The 23,295-nt window shown below is 39.5% G+C and overlaps 1 protein-coding gene across 1 annotated transcript in view; it reads right to left on the bottom strand.

The window, feature by feature from the left end:
* Positions 1-3,233: 3,233 nt before the first annotated feature.
* Positions 3,234-23,295, bottom strand: part of LOC105987294 (chondroitin sulfate proteoglycan 4-like) — a 56,984-nt gene continuing 36,922 nt past the window's right edge. The window contains exons 7-9 of the mRNA XM_013018508.1: positions 20,681-20,850; positions 5,931-6,114; positions 3,234-5,281 (exon numbers count right to left, since the gene is read on the bottom strand). Coding sequence (XP_012873962.1) covers positions 3,234-5,281; positions 5,931-6,114; positions 20,681-20,850 — 2,402 coding nt within the window. The remainder of the gene's footprint in view (positions 5,282-5,930; positions 6,115-20,680; positions 20,851-23,295) is intronic.

The raw sequence follows: 23,295 nt of genomic DNA, 5'->3' as shown, positions 1-23,295 counted from the left end.
AGACTTTTTGTTTGGCCAGGCTGGTAATACCAGCTCCACAGACTTTAGAGCAGAGGCAAGGAGGAAGTCAGCATGCTCACTGAGCCAAGGATGTCTGGCTCTCACACAAAGAGCAGGCATGGCCTAGTTAAGGGGGAGAAAAATTCTCTTGTGAGAGGGAAAGATGCTCCTCAGCCTTGCTCTGGGTGTGTGGTCCCTATATCACACTGCTCACTGCTCCCTAAGGGGCTCCTAGATTATAACAAAACTCAGAACAATTGGGAATTGCATATGGATCAAACCAACCTTGAGTTAGGACTCTCATCCATCATCTTTCCTAAAACAAAAATACTGGAAATGGGCAACTCATAAATCAGTAATTCAGAAACCCATAAACACAGGAGAGAAGCATTTTGAAGGACAGAGAAGTCAGCTGTCAACAGTTATCACAGACAGAGATGCCAAGTAAGGAGCTAAGGCATCTGTGGCTGTCTCTACGTATATGTTATGCTGCCATTTAATCTGTGGATGGTGATATCTGGTGTCACAAAGAACAGTTAAAGTTGGGCTGGGAGAGAATGTGTCACCTAGAGAAGCAGAAAAGAGACAGTGTGAGGAAAATAAGCATTTTCTGTAAGAAGCCTATCAGAGGCATGAAACTTCAAGGAATCTTGCCCTCACTTTCACCTCACTAAATATTCTGGCTCATTTTTTTTCCTGATGTGTTCTCCTGTTAACATAAGATAATCTTTTCCCTAGAACCAAGAATACATAGATATAAATCTGTTGTCAAGTTGTGTTTCGTTTTTAATACATCTTCTTTAAAAGAGTATCCAGGCGTATATTATTAGCCAGAGTTTCAAACATACTGTGGAATCTCCACCAGTCCACTCTATTTTTAGAAAACAATTTTTGCCTAGGGCTAGTAATGACTTTACTAAGCCTTTATCAGTGATATAATAAAACTCTTTTTTTTAATATTTAAACCAGGGCTTCTTAATCTCCACAATCCTGATAACTGGGACTAACTAGATAATTGATGGGATCTGTCCTGTGTGTTGTTGGATATTTGGCAGCCTACTTAGTCTCTGTGCACTAGATGCAAGAAACACCTTCTCCCAGCATTTTTGGAAACCAAAAATAACTCCAATCACCACTAACTGCCTTGGAGTTGTGTATATTCCCCCTTCATAGTCACCCCATCTCAGTGGGGAACATCTCCACTGCAAGAACATCCATCCATTTGAGGCTTTAAGAAAATCATCAAAACATAAAAAGAAAACACTGAAATAGACACCAATTTGAAAACCCAAAAATCTTTGTTTGCCAAGTATCTAAATACTTGAAAAGTATTTTAATAAAATCCTATACTGCCTGATTGTTATCGCTTCATTCTCTCATTACACAGTGGTGAACCACTGATCTCAAATGCGGTAGCCTCTCTGGCCTGGAAGGGATAATCACTCAGGAGAATCCCATTTCCCTTGCTGGTGGCTGCAGAAGGATGAGAATTGTGTTGACTAGTTCAAGGAAATGCTCATAAAAGGGAAAAAATGTTTGGAAGTAACTCCCTTTCTAAGATTAAAATAGTAGTAGTAGTTGTAGTAGTAGTAGTAGTAATAACAATGGTGATGATGGTAGTAATAAACAAGAAACTCTATAGGAAAAAGACATTTTGCCATATTTTGTTTACCTCATTGCAATTTCTGCCTTGAATGTGGTTGTATGGCTTGGAGCTATGGAAGCTATCTTGCCATTGGACAAAAGAATGAAGGGCTAGTGGTTTAAGGAAAGTGGAAGAAAGAAAACAAGAACTTCATCCCTTCAATCTTTTATCTGTCTTGGATGTCTGCATCCAGTATGCCCATTAGTTAAGATAATTGATTATTTAATGTTTTTATTGCCTAAACTGGCAATATAGACTATGGTCTATAGGTCAAATCTAAGAATTAAGAAGTTTTACATTTTAAAGGTTTTCTTTTGTATGTTCTTCCCCGCTATGGTATATCCCCTGTTGTCACTGTACTTGATTTTGGTACCATATATATAATATATATATATATATATATATATATATAATTTGGGGTGGGGAAGGGGAATAACAAAGCGCTGAAACAAGGACACGGGATGACCCATTGCAACAATGATACACAAGACACTATGTTGGAAATGAACTTTAAAACTTTGGGGGGGAGAGATGGGGGGAAGGGAAGGGAAGGGATGGTAGGAGAAAAACAAAAGAGGAGTAACAATGCACAACAAGAAAAGTACTCATTACCTTACTCATATAACTGTAATCAGCATCTTTACAATAAAATAAAATAAAAAATAATTGATGACAGAGTCCATATGTGACCCACTGAGCCTAAAATCTTGACTATGTTTCAGAAAAAACGTTGCCAACCCCCAATCTAAAACACTTATAGTGGATGTCTTGTGATTTTCAGCCTATAGCATTCCTAATACAAGTACTAATATCTTCATTTTACAGTTACACAAATTAATGCTTAGTCAACAAATGTCAGGCTCAATTAGGCAATCCAAATACAAACACAAACATGTCACTTCAATTCATTGTAAAGCAAAAGCAAACTTTTCTGTTCTTTAGGGCATCAAAGAATATTTCTACTAAACTCAGCTTGGTTTTAACCATCTGAATAGACAATTCTCTTGAGGAAACACAATAGATTCAGTGAAGAGCTTCGAAGAAGGTCAGACTGTCTCACTTTCTGGAGCAGCAAGTCATTTCCTGCATTAGGGAAACCAAACCCGGGGATGGGGAGGGGGGTCCAAGGAGGAAAAGACATTGCAGATAAACATTACATTGGCAAACACATTGATGTTATAAATCACATCTGCTGCTGAGGCAATTCTTACACTTCCTGTTGACTAATGCAGAAAATACTCTATGGAAAATACCCAAAGCCTCACTTTTTAAACTCTGTATCCCAAGTTAATATTGCTGTTCTCAGTGGGGCCACCAATGTTCAGTACCACCTTGGTAAATGGTTGAAATACTTACAAAAACTTAAGTATACAAGTCTGATCTAGAGAAGGGTATGCAATGCCCACTATGCAAAGCTGACCAGCATTGTAGAGAGTCAGATGACTACCTATCCACAAGGCTATGTCTGAGCACTGAGTGGGAATAGTAAGGCCTGGCTTTCTTTGCTTCAACCAGCATTTCTGTATTGTTCTGCCTATCCTACTGCCTGAAACACAATAGGTAGTCAGTAAGAAAGAAGAGCCTCCGTCTACACCCAATACTGGTTGTGTTTCAGTGTCGGGTTGGTTTGTCGGCAGAGTTTGGCCATATCGGGATCCAGGTTCACCCATGACTCCCAAGTAGCACATTTTTCCATTGGCTCAGCTGCTGGGTAAGCCATTCGCTCACATTGTGGGACACTGAACAGACTGGCTGGGGGACTGCTGGGACTTCTTAGAAGGGGTGTCACTATGACAGTGGGAATGCTTACACTCCTTTCTGGTCTGCAGCTAGGGGTTGTGGGCTCTAGGTTGAGCTGGGGTTCAAGTAGGGGTTTTGCCGTCTCTTCCTTCCGGCCCAGCAACCAGACACACAAGGCCACTACAGTCACTATTAGCAGGAGGAACGCAGCAGTCAGGGGTATGACGGCCATTGGGGGGTAACTGCTCTCCCTGGGCTGAGTGGATGCCCCAGGGTTGATTTTGGTGGCAGCTGGTAACCAAATGATCCTGGTGGGAGAGACCTTGTCATTCACACTTGGCTCTTTGCCATTGTGCTGCCCCCAGGGTTCTGCTCCCTGCCATCTGGTCTGGGTCAGATTCCCTAGAGGTTCTATCTGTGTCATGGCTTCTGAAGAAACCACAGGCTGTTTCTCAGAGAAAACTGAGGTTACAAGGTTATCTCCAGTGAGCAATAAAGGAACATCTGTCGTCATGCTTTGCAAAAGTGAGGGATCAGGTGGCACAATGGTGAAGGGGAGATAACCTATTGCTGGTTGTACAGAGTCGGCCCTGAGCAAGAAAATAAAAGAGTCATTTAGCATATCGGTGCCTGTTAGATTAGCACATGATTCTAGCACCAACAGCCCCTGGTCAATGTCTTTCTGAGTGAACAGAGTGGCATCTTCTGCCATATTGCTGTGAACTACTCTTCGCATAAGTCTTCCATGCACAGGGGGTTCTGTCACTTCAAATGTAGGATCACTGTTAGTCAGATTAGCAAGCTCAGTTGCACTGAGGTCTTGTCTCCTCAGCTGATGGGCTATTCTGTTGACAATTTTCAGGTTTGATGTAACCCACAGAAGAGGCTGCACTCTAATGCCCAGTGTTTGTCCTGTCAGGTTGCTTTCTGATGTAAACAATGAGAAGTGTAGCTGGTCCTCTGAAGCTGTGAGATTTGTCATATGGTAAAAGAGTCTTCCCAAATCTAAATCCTCCTGTCCAAAATTAGTGACCACCTGGTTTTCAATCAGCAGTTGCCCATGTTGGAGTGGCCATGTCATTCTGTAGATTATATGAGAGCTGTTCCCATTGCTCACTGCCGATATGTGAGCATTGGTGATGGGAACCGTTGTCTGACCTTGTGGGAGAAGTAGATCTGTGAGGTTCACGAGGGTGATGGAGACGGGAATGACATCCAGGTGGAACAGCTTGTAGAGAGGGCAGTGTTTTCCATCAGTCACACTAAAGTAGAACACTCCAGAACACGGTCTTCCATCTTGTATGAACCACACCTGAGAGTTATCAATATCAGCTTGTGTAAAATGGTGAACAGGCACATCTAGATGGTCAGCCATCGCCAAAAAGCCATTGTTGGGATTACGGATGATCATATACCTGATTTCATTTGAAGGACTGTCTAGATCTTCCACTTTCAGGATTTCAGGTCCCACAACCAACCTACTGCCCTGCAGAACTTCCAACCGAAGCCCTTTTGTCTTTAATTCTGGTGCCTGGTCATTGACAGGAAAAATGGTGATCTTAAACATCTCTTCAAGACAGTCACCCTCTGGCTTGGTGATGGACTTGCTTTTTTGGTTTGGCCAAACGGCAAAGGTAAAGTTATCAGTCAGTGATTCAGAGTCATCATGAAGGTATAGGATCCCAAATTTATTAATTATATACTGGGAGAAATTGGGTTTTCCTTTGGTGATGTTTCTTTCTCCAACCATAATGGTCCCATGGTAAGGAAGGGATGTAACTTGGTACCATATTTCATAGGAAGAGCGCTGAAGTTCAGGTAATTGGAGTAAGAGGTTGGAAGCATCTAACTTAGACTGGTCAATGAGAACTTTGTCTCCCTCCTTGACAGTTGCTCCTATTAAGTAAAACAAACATAAACATAGGGACAGCACAGCATTTTATTAGAACTTTCAGATGCTATTATAAAGCTTTTTCTTTCAAATGTGCCTCTTAATGGGTTATTCTAAACACTTAGATTGTTCAGGTACCAGAATTACCAAAGGCAAAAACTAGTACAGTTTAAATACAAATATGCATGCACGCGCGCATGCACACACACACACATACAGATACACACATAATGAAAATAATGTAAGTGAACTTTAAGAAAAAAATCCTTAGATTCATTTATGCTAGTTTTCTAACTTCGTCTACTACACTTTCTATTGCAATGGAAACACATTGAGTTTTCAAAACCCCTTTTCCCTCTAAGAATTTACCCTATTTGTCATTTTCATTTTCTATCAACAGTTTTCAAAGGAACAGTGAAATCCCCATTTGGAGGTACAAATAGAATTCCCTAAAGTTAGGGTGGTGTTTTCCCCCAAGACAACTAATAATATGAAAGGAAATAGAAGAGGCTCAGAGAAAGGGGTCAATATAACAAACATAGCAGATTTATATCAAAAGTTGATATCATGGCATTGGCAAAAAAGGTGGGTGGGAAGATTTATTGTCCCTATTTGGATACAGATAAGGTACTGACCAGATCTTACTAGCATTACCTGTATTTGCAAACAGATGGCTCTGCCAACCAGGCTCATTAATTTCATATGAAATGGTAATATGGAACTCTTCAGGACCCAGAACTGCTGGTGGGAAGGACATTGTGAATGTGAAAGAATCTTCCACAGTCCAACCTGTGTTCTCACGAGCCATGTGCTGATATAATATTAGCCCTTCGTTGACCTGCCAGACAACAAGAAAAACTAGTCCCTGGCATCCAGAATAACACAAGATTATCATATATTCTCATTCATTTTCTAACAGGACTTATTGTTCCTGTTTGAATTATTGCACACATCCATGTAATTAAAACTGTGGTAACTTGTATTTAGAGAATCTAGAGTTCTCCTTTTAAAATTGATTCATCTGAGAAAGAAAAAATGCATTGACTATGAGATGACTGACGCATTAAAGTATTTGTGTTGAAGTGCACAATAAACCTCTACTTACCTGTCAGACATTTCCAATAATTATCAATGACAGCCAATCTTGTTTCAGGTGTTTTCCTATCTACTTTTTTACCCAATAAATTGTTTTGAATCAAATTATTTCATCTGTAAATAATTTGTAAGTACTAATAGTGTGCTGCAATTTAGTAAGTACCAATAAAATATATAACTCTTAAAACATAACCACAAAACTGCTATTATACCTAAATATTGTAATTCCTTAATACCATCAAATATCTAATGTGTTCAAATTTCTCAATTGATCTAGTATGTGTCTTTTTAAATTAAAACACATTTATTGTTCCTGATTCAAGATCCTTAGACATCTATAAGTCACATTTAATACTTTACACAGCTTTCTTTTCATCTATGGGTTCCATTCTTTAATTTTTTTCCTTGTAATCTGTTTGCTGAGACAATTGGATTGTTTGTATTATGCTGGGTACATCTCTAGGATGCTTTTAATATATTCCTTTCTCCCTTGTATCTCCTAAATACTGTAGTTAAATCTACAGGCTTAAATAAGGATCATTACATTTTTAATATCAATATACTATAAATATTTCCCATTGTACTTCATTGCAAAGTGCAGTAATATTTGGTTGCCTCACCACTGAATATGTTTTAATTTAATTTAATTTAATATGTCTTAATTTACTACTATGAAGAGCTTTCTCCCATTAGCTGTTTGTTAGAGAAGTAAGAAAAATGTTGATTCTTTTTCCTTCTGTTCCTGGTTTTAGAATAATGAGTTCATCTTCTTTTTCTGACATCCAGGTATGACCATTGGCCTTGTTTTAGAATCATGACAAATTTATTAATTCTAATGTATGATATATTTCACTTATTCTTCTCATTGACATTCAAATTTCCCCACCTTGCAATGTATTTTTTTCAAAGAAGCCTTTAATACCTGTTGCTTGTCAGTGTTCATCCTAACTCCAGTGTTTTATTGACCAACCCCACTGTGGGTAGTCTTTTCTCAAACGTTAGTGACTGAAAGTGTAAAACTGACCCTAGAAAAAGCATCGCAGACAACACATTTAACTCTTACTTCTTTCGGTCACACCTTTTCATACCTGTCAGTGATAACCATGTCTGAATTTGTGTGATTATGTCAAAGTATTCAAGTGTCTAGGTCAAAAGTGCTATTATACCATAAGCTATCATACCATTCACAGAACTATTAAATTAATATTGGAAATACTGGACTACTTAACAGATGTTTTAATCTTTGGGTATATATTGCTTTGGTTCAATACTGGCTAAGAACCAGAGTTCTATCAAGTCTTTTGACTAATATATTGCTATATAAATGAGGTTTCTGTCCCAGAAGGTCCAAAAACCATTCATTGAGAACTTTGTTCCTTAGACCACTCAAGGATAGGGCAAGGGAATTCTGTCATTTACAATTTTTATGTACAGTTTATTGTAAAGATACTCTAAGAAGAATTACAGTTATATGAGTAAAGTAATGAGTACATTTCCTATCAAGCATTGTTACCCTCTCCTTTGTTTTTCCCCTACCATCCTCATTTACAATTTTTAAGTGAAAAGGAAAAAATATGTCATCTCTAAACACTGTGTCAGAAAGAAATAAGATTATGCATGAAAAATTGAATTACTTAAATTAAAAGTAATCCAATTTGTGTTGGAAATCAGAAATTGGATTGTCTTTTCCAAAAACAGTAATTTCTGATGAAAACTAGAGTCTGAATTCTCCAACAGTTCCTGGGAAATAAATTGGTTTTATTTAGCAATCCTACCATCTCTATTCATAATATCAGATTCATGACAGATTTGATTAGTCATAAATGTATTATGTATCCCTCCTCCGAGAACCAGGTGACTGTGCTCTGGAATTGGTGCCAGAGAATGATTCCTAGCTGCTTAAACTGTTCTGTTTAAGTTATAATACTATAAAGAAAAAGAAATTGGGGCTGGGAAGGTGGCTCAGTGGTAGAGTGCTTGCTTGCATGCTTGAGGCCCTGGGTTCGATTCCTCAGCACCACATAAGCAAAAAGAAAAAAGCCGGAAGTGGTGCTGTGGCTCAAGTGGTAGAGCGCTAGCCTTGAGCTGAAGAGCTGAGGGACAGCATATACAGGCCCAGAGTTCAGGCCCCATGACTGGACCCCCCAAAAAAAGAAAGAAAGAAAAAGAAACTAGATTTCTTTTTTTCTTTTTTTTTTGTAGGCAGGCACTGTACCATTTAAGTCACACCTCCAGCCATTTTTGCTTATTTTATTTTCCTTGTGGGTCATAGGGTCTGAACTCTGGGCTTGGGCACTGTCCCTCAGCTCTTTAGCTCAAGGATCACACTCTACCACTTGAGCCACAGCGCCACTTCCAGCTTTTTCTGCTTATGTGGTGCGGAGGAATCGAACCCAGAGCCTCATGCATGCAAGGCAAGCACTCTACCATTGAGCCACCTTCCCAGCCCCTGCTTAAGTTATTTTTGAGATAGGATCTCACTTTTTTACAGGCTGGACTAGACCACAGTCCTCCTATTTATGTTTCCCACTCCAGATGAAAGGCATACACACCAGGCCCATCTATTGGCTAAGATGAGAATCTCACAAACTTTTTACCAGGCTGACCTCAAACTGCAATCCTCCTGATCTCTACTTCCTGAGTAGCTAAGGTTACAGATATGAGCCATCATGTTGACATTGTTTCTTAATACTTGACAGTTACATAGTTTATTAAGCCAATCCAATGGTTTTCTATTGGAAACTAGCCACTCTTGTCCACTGGTTCTTTGGTATAAGTGAAAATTATCACCTCTGCAAAATACATAAGAAGTTATTGGGATAATATTTTGGATTGGAATAATGTTTTGAGAGCTGTAGTAAGGAGAGTGATTGCTCCAGGAACAGAACAGTGCTCACGGGTGGGTACAGTTGAAGATCTGAAATCTTCCAGAGGAAAGACCTGGGTAGTCTTAAATGTACCTTTGTACATCCAGAGCCTAGTAAAACACATGTCTCTTACAGGTTCTATTTTTTAAGGCATTTCAAGAGTAAGAAACGAAATGTGAATAATAACTTGACTTATTTTGCATTGGAAAGTAATGGAAATAATAGAATTAAGTGGATCTTTATTGTCTTGATTTTAAGACTGGATAGAAAGCTACTGAACTGATGAGTTAGAAGTAGAAGAGAATAAGATGACCGAAGGGATATCACTTACCAATCCTGTCTACAAAGAGGTTGACAAGTGAGTGGGCTTCCTTGTTGACAAGAGAGTTTTAACCTCTCAGCATTAGACCAAGTTCTAAAGAAGGATGGATAGGGAAGGCCCAGGGGAAAAAAAAAAGAATGAGACCAGGACTTCATGAGACTATAGAGTAAACCTGAGGAGACAAGCATCTCAAGAAAGGTAGGCATTTTGTCACCCCAAAATGAAAATAGCCTTCCAATAACATGGCATATTTCCACAGTATTAAACATGAGTAAATATGTTACTTAGTCAAAAAACCTGTGCTCTAAGATTTGGGAGAGAGAGAAAGTGGAGATTTTTATTTCCTATGAACTTAGATTACTTCATATATTTTCTGTCACAGAAGGAGTCTTTCTGGAGTTCCATTAAAAAAACCAGTGGTATAAAACTCCAACTAAAAACTTTAGCAAGAAATACAAAATGAGAACAATTATCATTTGGCAACTAGTACAGTCATCACAGTTCAGGCAAATTCAGGCAAGAATCCTAAAACACTGGCTACAGCCAGGTGCCAGTGGCTCACATCTGAAATCCTAACTACTCAGGAGGCTGAAATCTGAGGAATGTGGTTCAAAGCCAGTCTGCACAAGAAAATCAAGAAACTCTTGCCTCCAATTAACTACCAAAAAGCCAGAAGTAGACTCGCAGCTTGACAGACTCAAAATTTCAGAAAAGTGTGTGTGTGTGTGTGTGTGTGTGTGTGTGTGTGTGTGTGTGTGTGTGTCTGGCTGTCTGTCTGTAGAGAATGATAAAGTAAATCTGGTTATAAAGAACTATTCATACTTCCGGCAATGTGTCATTTTTATAACACCTCAGACTACAAGGTTATTTTTTTAATTAAGATAATTCTTGTGGTATTCTTCTGTATATCAGCTTTAAGAAAGGACCAACACTCCCTTTTCTCTGATAACCCAGCATATGTAGACTGAGCCTCTAATGCCCATGAATGAGTGCCTATGCATAGTCTCAATCTTAAAACTTTTCATAGTGATACCTTTTTTTGAAGGGATAATACCATAATAACTCTGGGATTTCTGAACTTGAAACTTTCTATGTCCCTATTCTGATTTCTGTAGAATCACCAGGAATATTTGTCAGATGCTAAAGATTGAGATTTGTCTTACAGAAAGCCTGGGGCCCCACTGACTTTTCTGTGATGGGTGTAATAATTTATAGACAAAATTGTGCTGAGAAGCTTAGAGAAGAACCAATCAGAGTTGCTGAGTTGGATACAGAAGCCAAGGCTCCAGCCCTGTAATGAAAACCTTTTGTCCTATAAAAATTTGTCCCATAAAACTTTACCGGGGCTTTTTTGGCACCAACTGCCAGAAATACAGTTTTTATTCCTCCAAGAAAGAAAGGAACATTTACCGACATGAAAATGGAAGCAGAAGATTAATCAGTCCCCAATTCAAAACTAAATGCTACGCGTTTTCAATTCTTTGGTCTTGGTGCAAATCATTTAATCTCTCTGTGCCTTAAGATATAGAATATTTGTGCATTTAAATATCTCATTTATAGATATTCATTTTACCTGGCCTCTTTATTTCCATACCAACATTCAAAATGGCAGGCTCTGGAGGCATGTCTGGGTCTCTCAGGAAAACACTGAAGTCCTCACTAATGGACATCAGGAGATTCTAGTTAAGATGGGAGACAATACCAATCTTTTATAGTAAATCATAGCAAGAAAAAACTAAGCAATCAGAAAGTTCTAAAGCATATGTAATGAAGTTAATGTTTTCTCATAAAAATGAGGGGATTTGTAGACTGGAATCTTGGCACATATTTTGGAAGCTGACTTCTAGTTGTTTTGTAAATAAATACTTGTTCACCATTCTCTACTAGGCAATTTAATAAATATTTGTTTCTTGAACAAACAGACTGCTTAAAAATGTTTTACAAAGTTTATCATAAAACAATATGAATAAGGCAATCCAAGATATTTCTTACATATCTATTTAACAGAAGCATAATGTAAATACCTAAGTTTTACTAGAGCCCTGAATACAAATGGTAAGACAAACCATATGGCTTTGTATATAATTTATTTTATTTTGATGTAATGGGGTCTTTTTATGCCTACTTAACAGACTGAGAAAAACAAGGCACAGAAAATGTAAATAGCATGAGAATCTCATTTCAAACTCCTTTGCAGTTCTTGCTTTTTCTACTATCAAGAGCTCAGTTGACAGTGTGAAAAGCGAGATTCTAGACACTGAAGGAGACTAGTAATGGGAAAAGGCAATTGGCAAGTATAATTAGGGCAGACCAGTGTCACTTGGTAGCCTGGCTAGACCAGGACAATTGGTTGGAAAGAGCTTGTCCAGACTTGGAATAACTCAGACAGCTCATGCTACCCACTGTGTGTATGTGCATGTGTGTGTTTGTGTGTATACACATATACACATATGCAGCAGTACTGGGAATTAAACTCAGGGCCTCAAGCTTTTGTTATGCAGCTTTTTCTGCTTAAAGATGGCACTCTACCACTTGAGTCATACCTCAAAATCCTCAAATCTCAGCCTCCTGAGTAGCTAGAATTATATGTGTAAGTCACCTATACCCAGCTCTATAGACTATTTTTTTTTACAAATGGCCAATTAAGCAAGTATTCCAGTTCTTCTACATTAGTGATATTTTTAATCAAGTAGTGACCCATAAGACCCTAGGGAAAAGAGGGTGGGATTAAAGGAAAATGAATTTTCACCTTTTGAGGGATCCAAGGTAACTAACAGATGTCTGCCTACATCTGTTTAAAAGAAAAGCTTTAAACATAGATTTATAGAGCTGAGAATCACCATTTTGAATGGTCTTGAATGAATCCAGAGATGAAGCAGGAACTTAAATACATCATTCTTAATGGAATCAATGACTGCATGGAATCTGATGACTTTTTACTAAAAATGTTCCAAACATCCATAAAAGTACACGTGGACAGAACTGAGGGCAATGAAAATGAAGTGGGCAAACTTAGCCCATAGGCAGGGCTTGGACACTTAGGAGAGCATCTTCATTCTGCAGTCTTTCCATATACAGTTCCCTATGACCAGTCTTTCTCCTGTGCTTTCCCACCGTGGCTTCAATGTCAAACAGAGCATTGGAATTTCCATGGAATTCTCTTCTCATTGAAGAGAACACCAAAATATCTCAAGGAAAGGAGAGACCAAGACAGAGAATCTACTCATTTGGTTCTTCACAATATGAAAGCTTTGTTCAAGTGCACAGGTCTGAACAAGACAGCAAAAGAAAGAGAACTAACACCACCACCACCAAAAAAAAACTATCATTAGTAAAGAAGAGTACAGACAGCCAAATCATTTAAGAAGACAAAGTCACTAAGGTTCCATGAGAATTAACCAAAAAGCCCTACACACTAATGCTCTGAAGACATCAAGATCCCCTGTTCCTTAAAGATAAGATCAGAGAAATGATTCTTCTCTGGGAGTTCTTCCTCCTTTCTACCAGGACCCGCACCACCATGGCTGCAGAAAACAGTTAGGCTCAGTGGAATCAAAATTTACAAAAGAGATCCAGGGCAGACCAGGATGCCATCAGTTAAAGAGCACCTAGGACTCAGGCAAAATAAAGCCAAGGCTAGGTTAAGTTCCTTTTGGTGGAATAAAGAGAAGAAGCATTTTAGGAAACTTAATTTCCTCAGTGGTGATATTTGGAAATGGATAGCTATTGAATCTCTAGCAACTGAATATCTGATCCAAATAATTATCCACGAGTTGTAGTCAATCTCTGCACAACCCTATGTAGGGATCCAGCAACATATCCTTGTAATGTGCTTCATGAAAGAGAAGTTCAAACGTATTTGTTTGTTTGTTTTGTGCCAGTCCTGAGGCTTGAACTCAGGGTTGGGGCCCTGTTCCTGAGCTTCTTCACTCAAGGCTAAAACTCTCTACCACTTGAGCCATAGCTCCACCATATTTTTTTTAATTTGGTGGTGGTGGTGGTGAATTGAAGATAAGAGTCTCACTGACTTTCCTGCTGTGGCTTCAAACCACAATCCTCAGATCTCCACCAACTGAGTAGCTAGGATTCCAGGCCTGACTCATTGTCATCCAGCTCCAACCCAAATTTATACAATGGATTCTGACAGACCTCATGCCATTATAATTGTGTAGAGCTTTTAATAAAACTACCAAACAAAACCATACCAAAAGGTGATACTTAGGAAAGAGCAGCAGGGAGTATGAAACACCTTGTCTTTGTTAGTACACTTGAGTGTGATAGGCTAAAAGCAAAAAAAATGTTTCACAAAGGTATGTTCCTAATTCTTAGGACTTGTTGATGTTCTCTTATATTGCAAAGACTCTACAGATTTAATTAGATTAATGATCCTGAGATTGAAAGATTAAGTGGGTCCCACTGCAGTCACATGCCTCCATACAAGAAGGAGAAAGGAGGAAGATTTACAAAGAGAGAGGAGGAACGGCCACATGACTGTGGAGTTAAGAGTTGGAGCAGTGACACACTGAATATGGCTGTAGTAGTCACTGAACTTCGAAGAGGGAAGGAAGAAATCTCCTACAGAGTCTGCAGAGGGCACTTAGCCTGCTGACACTGTGGTTTAGGCCCAGGAAATGGAGTGTAGAGTCTGGCCTCCAGGCTGTGAGAGAGCAAATTTCTGTTATTGTTAGTCATCAACTTTGTTGGTCTTTCTTATGGCAGCCATGGGAAATGAATGAAAAAAAAAAAAAAAACAGCCAACCCTTTTAATAAAAAAAAAAAAAAATCTGGTTCTTCAGTCATTTGATCAGGGCTCATCAGCTAAATTCCAATTTGAACAGTGAATAAATGACTAAGTAATGACACAATATAATAATTGCTACACATCTAAATATATTTTCCACATAATTCAATAAATTGTGATGTTCAAAACAAAATTGGTGGAAAATGTCACAATGACTACTGCGTGTAAGAACCACTGAAGCAGAGACCCCAAGAAAGCAGGGTGGGAAAGAGTAATCAGTAACAGGAAGACACTGACTCTCCATCTGCAAATTCAAGAACACGAGCTTAATGAGCCATTAAGCTGATTGTACTTTCCATTAAGTTGTAATAAATTAATTTCTATCCTATGGGAAACGTGCTCACAATTCCTTAAAACACAAATGTTATCTGGAGCAATAAACCCAGATCCTGGGAGGAGTAATTAGATAAAATGCATAACTCAGAATTGATTGTATAATTTTCTAAACATGGCCTTGGAAACTTGTATGTATGTGCGCATTGCAGCAGGCAGACACTAAAACAGATGATCTCCTATCCACAACAGCACAACAGCTAAAATGCAATTACTGGCTTTGAGGCAAAGAAAAGAGACTGAGCATCATAAAACCTCAAAACCAGAACACTTTGCTTTTTAATGAATCTAAATTATCTCAACAAGCAGTGGAATGAAAACCACACAATTAGCTTCGAGTTCTACTTGGAAGAGATCAATGTTTTATAGAATTCAGTTCTTTGGTTCATGCATTCTTTGAAAGGAACAGTCATTTCCCTAAATTTGTAAAAAAAAAAAAAAAAAGCTTTTGTTTAATTTTGAGGACTGGCTATTTACCTTCTCCTTATATTTACATGCTTAATTCTTCAAGTTACAAGATTTTCAGCCAACTCTTCAGTAGTCTGGCTTTGCTTGCTTAGACAGATAGAGTATTGTGGTTTTAAAAATGGGGGCAGGTACTTTGCCTATCTTGCCTATCTTGGCAGGCTGATGGATGAGGTATGGTTTGAAAATACAGCAAATTTATTCTGGGATAAGAAAATCTTTTGAGCAATGGCGCTACAACCTTTTCCTCACAATTATTCTGCCAAAGTATGATATTAAGAATAATAATAGATTGTTCCTTTCCTAAGCTATTTCCATCAAGAGCCATAGATAAAAATGGTCATTTTCATTTATCCATCACAAACAAGAGGAAAGTAGGTTATATGTGCAAATGATGCCTTGGTTTTTAACAAAACCCCACCTTAATCTTTAACTCTTTAACCCCATCTTTATCTCCCTCCTTTCACATCTCCATCTCCATTTCCCCCTTCCACCACCCTGCCCTCATTGAGGATGGTAAAAAGCTAGGAACTGGGAAAAGGGTGAAAGAGGACAAAACCATTTACTGCCTAAAGGCTCTCTCTGTTGGATACTTGGCAAGTTACTGGCTGGAACTAACTCGAGATTAGAAAAAGTAGTCTAGGAAGCCAAACAGTAATCAAAACCATTTGATACATTACATATGCCTGAACAATTTTGAGCTCTTTTTAAAATAAATTGTTTTCTGTTGCTGGGCAGAGTGGCTCAAGCCTCTCTAAGTCTAGCTGGCTTAAAGGCAAAGGTTGGGGTATCATAGTTTGAAGCCAGCCTGAGTACTCCATTTGAACCCATGGCTGGGCATAGTCATCCATGCCTGTGATTCCAGCTAGAGGGGAAGCACAGTGGCTAAGTGCAGTGGTGAGTTTATGCTTATCACCCTAGTGACAAGAGGAAACACAAGTACAAGGATCGTAACCCCAGCTACTGTGGGCATAAACCAATGTAAAAAGGGACTGAAAAGGTGGCTCAAAGGGTAGAGAACCTGCTTGACAAAGTTGCTTTAAGGATAACTCCTAACACCAAAGATGGAAGGAAGGAAGGAAGGAGAGGGAGGGAAGGAAGGAGGGAGAGAGGGGAAAGGAAAGGAAAGAGGAAAGGAAAGGAAAGGAAAGGAAGGAGGGAGGGAGGCAGGAAGGAAGGTAGGAAATTGTTTCCTTTAAACACAGGTACTCGGCTGGAAAGACCACTGTTCTAGGCAACCTCAGGCAAAAAACAAACAAAAGAAAGAAAGAAAGAAAGAAAAGAAAAGAAAAAGAAATAAGTTAATAAGACCTGAACTCACCAAACAAGGCTGGGGAGGATGTAGGTCTGGTTCAGCAATATAACACCTTCTTAGCAAGTTCAAATAACAACAGCAACAAAAAGTAGGCATGAGGCTGTACTAGGCAAAAACATGAGGCTCTCTGAAAAATAAACTAAGGCACAAAGGGCTAGAGGTGTGGCTCAAATAATGAAGCATCTGTCTAGTAAACTCAAGGTCATGAGGTCAAAGCCCGGATACTGCCAAAAAATTAAAATTGTTTTGAATATTCCTTGTTTTTGTCACCAACCAGATGGAAGAGAACCGAGCAGAGCCTATGGTATGTGTTAATAAGTGTCTTCATTGAATATTTCAAAGAAAAACATTCCTTTAGGCACACTAAAGATTGAACCCAGGACCTGAAGCATTGCTTTACTACTGAGATTTGATGTTCTATACCAGTTACACAGCTTTTTACTTTCTCATGTTTTTTTCTGATTGTCCATGATTTCTTTTCAAACTTTTTTGTGTCAGTACTTGGATTGAACTCATGGCATTTCATTTGGCTTTTTTACTCATTGTTGGTGCTCATCTACTGGAGCCACACTCTCTGTGGGCATTTTTACTGGTTAAGTGGAGATACATGTCTTAAGAATTTGTCTGCCCCAGCTGGTTTTGAGTCAAGATCCTCAGATCTCAGCCTCACAAGTAGCAAAGATTGTAAGTGTAAGCCACCGCTGCCCCACTGTTCCCCACTTCTTTTACTTTCCAAAATATTCTAAAGTGGCTGGGCAGTAAATCTGAGCCATGAAAAAATGGCTGACAGCTGACCAGGGAATTATTTAACTCAGGCTATAAAACTGCTGGTTTTAGGCAGAGATTCATATTCATCTGAAGGTTAAAAAAAAAGGAGACAGAATCTGGGAAGGGAAAAGCCAGGAAAAGGAAGTAACAAATGTCTTCCTCTTCCCAAATCACAAATTAAAATGTGCATTTTTGCACATAAGAGCTAACCTTCTGATTAACACCCATTGCGCTGTACTTACAAGGCAAGGCTCGGCTCTTACTTCATATAAACGTAGTATCTTTATGTTTTCGGATCTTATTTTGGGGCTACCGTTTGGATGTAAAATGTTATTGATAGTGATTGAGGTGACATGGGTCGACAGGGAATTCCAGTGACAAGCTTACAAACGTATCCAGACATACCCTAGGAAATGCCTCCCTTTGGCTGCAGCAGTGCTCAACTGCTTTCATGATTATTAGTCTTTCCACCATGTCTGCTTTGCTCTGAGTGCTGGGGTGGGATTCTTCAGTATCTCCATCTCTAGGCTTCATTCCTTCTCCAGCCTGTACGTTGGCAAAGGATGGAGTACTTGATGCAGGCCCCCTTTAACCTTCCTCAGCCCTCTCTTCTCATTACATCCCAGGGAAATGCATTTGGGAACACCAGAGAAGCTCCCCGCAGGGCGACGGATAAGGATGGGTTATAAGGTGAAGCAGATGTCACTCCCCTCTGATGACCCCATTACCACTCATTCAATTAGATAACACATTAGGGTAAACACACCGATGTTCCAGAAAATTGCTTTCCTTTGGGGAACTCATCCTTCACCTACCAAGAGATGAAAGGGTCTTTTGCCTTTTCAGGAACAAAAGAATAATAACATCAACATTTGCTGTCATCCAATTCATGTTTGCTATTCTTGGTGTTTCCTATTACCTCAGTATCCATGTTGAGTATCAGTTGGACTTTGTCAGACCCAAAAGCAGGGCGCACCAACACTTGACATCCATTTCCAGGTCTACCCTTCACCCCGATTCTTCAACATGCATAATCCAGATTATTGTTGTTACCTTTAAGTAGTTGTACCAAGGGGTGTCAATTCAACAAGTCAAACTGTACATCCAATGCTTCTTGACCAGCATCACCCCTGATATTCACCTTAAACAACGGCTTCCTGGTAACCACTTCCTAAAGGGACAGTAAATTCAGCCTCTGTAACTGACCCCACTGACACCCCAGAGGGGCGGTATAGATAAGTCACAGTGATCATCTCTCCATCACTCTGTGGCCCCTTTGGAACTTGTGTCTAACTGTCTAAATCTTACCAAGTCAAAGTCCCCTTGGGAAATATGTTCAGATAACACTCTGGGCCCAATAGAGGAATTGGTTCCATGTGTTCCATTCTATATCCGCGAGCATCTTGAATGTTGTACAACTGTAGCTTCTGGGTGTGCTGTGTGATATAAAATCTTTATATCATCTGGGTCTCTCCTATTCATTCAAAGTGTGGTCTCCACATTAAAGTCCCTAAGTTAATGTGTATATGATCATATAAAATAACATTTCACAAAATGAAGTCCAAGAAATGGAAACGAAAGATGTGTTGTTGCTGCCGCTGTTTTTGTTGTCTTTTCCTTTTGTCTTGTTTGGTAGTTTATTGGTCTTTGGGAGGATAAAGAGGGCACAGTAAAAGTGTGACAGAGGGTGAACAAATATACCAGAGGTGTTCACCAGCCACTGTGGAAAATGAACTATACAACTCGTGATTGGAGCTGGGAGGGAGCAACTGGGAGAGAGCAAGGGAAGGGGTGGCAGGATTCACAAAGAAATGGACTCATCGCCCAACTTATGTAACCATAACCCCTCTGTACATCACCTCTACAAAAACAATAAAATATTTTCTAATTGATGGGGGGAAAAGGAGCCTTAAGTTAAGCAATGGGGGAATGCTAAGCACTTTACATCTGTTACTATTATTGTCTCATTTCATATTTAAACGCTAGAAGGAAGGCATGGGTTCTGTGTTCAAGTCCTACCTCTGCCGCTTCTAAGTCATGCACCTGTGGGGAAGTTGTATGAACTCTCACATTTTAGAATCTAAGTCTATGGGGGATGAGGAATACAATACAATTCCTACAGTACACCAGGAACAGTGTTTGGTGCATGGTGAATGCTTGAAATTGTTCAATGATCATTGCTATTGTTTTTCCCATTTACAAGATGAAGAAAAGCTAAGGACTAAAGGATTTGTAATTTGCCTTAAACCTCAGAATTAATCCAGATCATCTGGCTTTAGAAGTCAAGGAATTTGTGCTCAGTCACTAGTAGTTAGCAGGAGATGAAGAACAAGAAACAGGGTTTTAAATAATCAATTCTCTCCACACCACACTCAAAAGTGGAGGAATCGTAGGGAGCTGTGTTGAATTCAGTAGACTGCAACTATATCCAAGATCTTATTTTAAAGAGAACGGAATTGTCAAGTCAGGGCAATACCTTGTTTAAAAGGCCTGTGGATCATGAAACAATCTCTCTTTTGTCTTTTGAGTCAGAGCACTAAACAAGGCCATTGGTATGGCAGGTTTCTGCTCTGGAGAGGAAAAGGCTACATGGGGAAAAGAGCCAAACACCTTGGCCTATTTGGGACAATGAAACTTCCCTCTCTCCTGTCTTGTGGAACTGCCCAGGTTCCAGATGGGAGCCAACTCCTGTTCCATAGGAACCAAAGGCTCTCAGACACCATTGTGTATCCCTGAGACTCAACATGACACTTCATTTGCTGTGAGTACTACCCACTGCTCATGTTTCCTGGATATGATAATGCCTGTAATCCTAGCTGCTCAGAAGGCTGAGATCTGAGAATTGAGGTTCAAAGCCAGCCTGGGTGAACAACTCAGAGAGTCTAACCTTCAATTAACCAGCCAAAAGCTGGAAATAGAGCTATGGCTCCAGGGGTAGTGCCAGCCTTGGGCAAAATAAGCTAAGCAAGGACACTAGTACTGACAAACACACATCAAAAAAGGATGCTGTGGATGATAGTTCTATAAGAAAGTGCCAGTTAAGTTTAAAACACTTGGCTTTGGATATGCATCACACATACATACACACATTCATATTTGAAGAGTGTATAAAGTATCATATATAAACACAAACAGATACATACATAATGCAGGATTCACTCCAGCAACTGTGCTATGGATTTCCTTATATGCCCAACTTTATTGATACAAAGATCCCTTTGTATTTATGAGTCACAGAGTTGAAACTAGTGTAATGTTTCTCTGGTAATTGTGTCTCATCTTGTGCTTCCTATGTGTCCTATTTTAAGCCAGCCCAGCTGAAGTGAGTAATTGACTGGGCAGTGGGGCCCATTTATCTTAGCAGGACAAAGATAAATGAGAAGGCTGCCCTGCCCGAACATGCAGCCCTGCCCGGAGGCTACACACGTCAAGACTCACCAGATATTGGGTAAAAATGGAAACATCTTCAGTGCTATTGTCAGCGTTCATTCTCAGCAACCTCCCAAGACTAGGGGACCTTACGACTGTGAAAGTTACAGTTCTGTTTCCTGCACTTTCATCATTGGTCACAGCTTTCAGGTCACGAGATGAAAGAGGCTTTGTAGATCCTGAGTAAAGATCAAGACATGTGTGTCAATATAACACAAAAGAAATGGCCAGCTAATGCAATCATCTTGATAGACCCCTGACAACTCCTGGAAACTGCATGGTTATGAATGCGGAGATTGACTGGACAGCCCTAACTAGAAATGAAGCTATGAGAGGCTAGTAGTCCCTGAGGTGTCACTTTGTGGGTACCATTTGTTCTTGTGACCCCAGGAAATCAACTTCCCTTTCCCTCCCTCTGCACAGGCGAGATATCTAACTGATCTCTAGGGAAGGAAGGCAAGGTCGAGGCTTGCATGGCATCTAGCTGGGCCCAGGGTTAAGAGCAGAGAAACAGATCATGTGGTACTTAGAACACAAGAGACTGTGCCCCCCTTTAGAGAGTGGGAATTGGCTTTTGAACAAACATGAGCTATTTTCTGGGGAGCAAAGGTCAGCATGAACACTGACACAGAAAGAACTAGCAACACATAAGTTTTGATGTTAATACAATCTCATTGGTATCAAGAGACCAGAGAACTTGGGGACACTAAGGTTAGCCTCGTGCTTTTTGATGCTCTGTGGAGAAGGATCAGTGTTTCCTTCCTCCACTGTGGACCAATAATGTGCACAATACAATAAAAATGTCATGGCAATGCCAAACTGCTATAAAAATTTCTAAACACTTTCTCTTGTTTTCCATTCTTATCAGTTCCTAGAATGGAAGGTCCATGGACACACTTGGAGGAGTACAGGGTCAGAGATCATCCCTTTATTCTGTCATGATTTAGGGGACATGGAAGGGAAGTCTGAAAAGACTCACTTCCTCTTTCCAGTCTTCATTGCTTCAGTTCTAGCCCTTGGGAAAGGGTAGCCCTGTTGAGTAGGCACATTATGCATTATTTATGAGGTTGAATCAACCACCCAATGATAACTAAGCACCCTGGATGACATCTGGGTTTGCTTTCTCTACTAGTGCTTTGTAGTCTTAGAGCAAAAGCCACCAGATGTAGTGTTTAAAACACATTAGGCATTTGCTAATTTGGAGGAAAAACCAGCTTCGAGTGTGGATGCTCTCCAGATTTTTAAGGATTGTTCTGAGCTCTCAGTTGGAGACTTCATTTAGAATATCTCAGCTTTTCTGAGATGAGCACCACATCCTTGTAGTAAGGCTGGTGAACTTGTGAATGTCAGCTTCAGGAACAAGTTTGGGTTGTTACACAATGCTCAGGTGATGTTTGTAACTGCCTTCCTCGTTCCTCTCACTTCTTGCTGCTGAATTTTTTTGCAGTTGTGGCTTCTTTCTGGCTTTGAAGCTGAGAACCAATATGGAAGTCACAATAGAGAGGCGAAGAGCAATGCTAGTGTGTCCATAGTTGCTGTTACAAAGTTCTCACTGGGGCGCATTCTGTTTCTTTCAAGGCAAGCACTTCCTATAATAGAAATTTCCTATGTCTCGTGTGTGTTTGCTCAGTCCCTAAGCATCCCAGCATCCAACAGTTCCATCTTCATTTTTTTCTCTGGAACATTTTCCCACTGTACTTTCTTAATTACTTCCTTCTTATAAAGGACCCTAACTTATAGTTATATACTTCTTCTTTCACCACCTAAATTTTACCTCTAAGGGAGTAGGAAGTCAAAAGGCTTCTTTTCCTTTTTTAAAGAAATGTTACTTCTTCCAACCCAAATTATATGAAATATCTTTTGGAATATGGAGGTTTTTTTAAAAAAGTATCTGGACTCTCAGACATAGAATCAACCTAAGTGTCCATCACTAGGTAAGTGGGTAAATAAAACAGGATAAGTATATTATTTCGCTATAAAAGGGATGAGATCTTGTCATTTGTGACCATGCAAATGGGACCTGGAGGTCATAATGTTAAGTGAAATAAATTAGGAGCAGAAAGACAGATGTCGTATAGTTCACTTGGATGTAGAGAACCTAAGAAGCTGAGAAGTAGAGAGCAGAATAGTGCATAGCAGAGAACAAGGAGGGTAGAGGAGACAGGTGATGAGGAGACTGGCCAATGGGTAAAAAGTCACAAGCAAATAGAAGAAATAAATTCTGCTGTACGGTTATGCGGAAGGATGACTAAAGCCCACACTATTGCACTGCAAAATCTAAAATTACTTGGAGAAAAGGAATTTGAATATTTTATCATTAAGAAATAAAACATATTAGAGGTTATAGATAACCCAAGTTAATCACCAGGCAATGCATAAATGCACTGAAATATCACAGTGTACCCCACAGAGATTACTAACAGAGCTATCTGTTAATTAGAAAATAAATTGTGAAAATATCATTTCATTTATCTTAGCCTTTGGGGCTGAGAACCCACCAGAGCTATTCCAGCACCAAATGGAAGGATCTATTCATCTCTCCTTCTTTCATCCACCACCTAAGCCAGAATGGCATCGAAGTTTCCTTTCTACTCAGCAAGCACTCTGAATTGCTCAATCAGCAA

The sequence above is a fragment of the Dipodomys ordii genome, unplaced genomic scaffold, assembly GCF_000151885.1.
Source record: "Dipodomys ordii isolate 6190 unplaced genomic scaffold, Dord_2.0 Scaffold41, whole genome shotgun sequence".
In the NCBI taxonomy this organism is placed as follows: domain Eukaryota; kingdom Metazoa; phylum Chordata; class Mammalia; order Rodentia; family Heteromyidae; genus Dipodomys; species Dipodomys ordii.
Note: the sequence above shows the minus strand (reverse complement) of the source record. Positions and strands in the feature narration are given on the sequence as shown.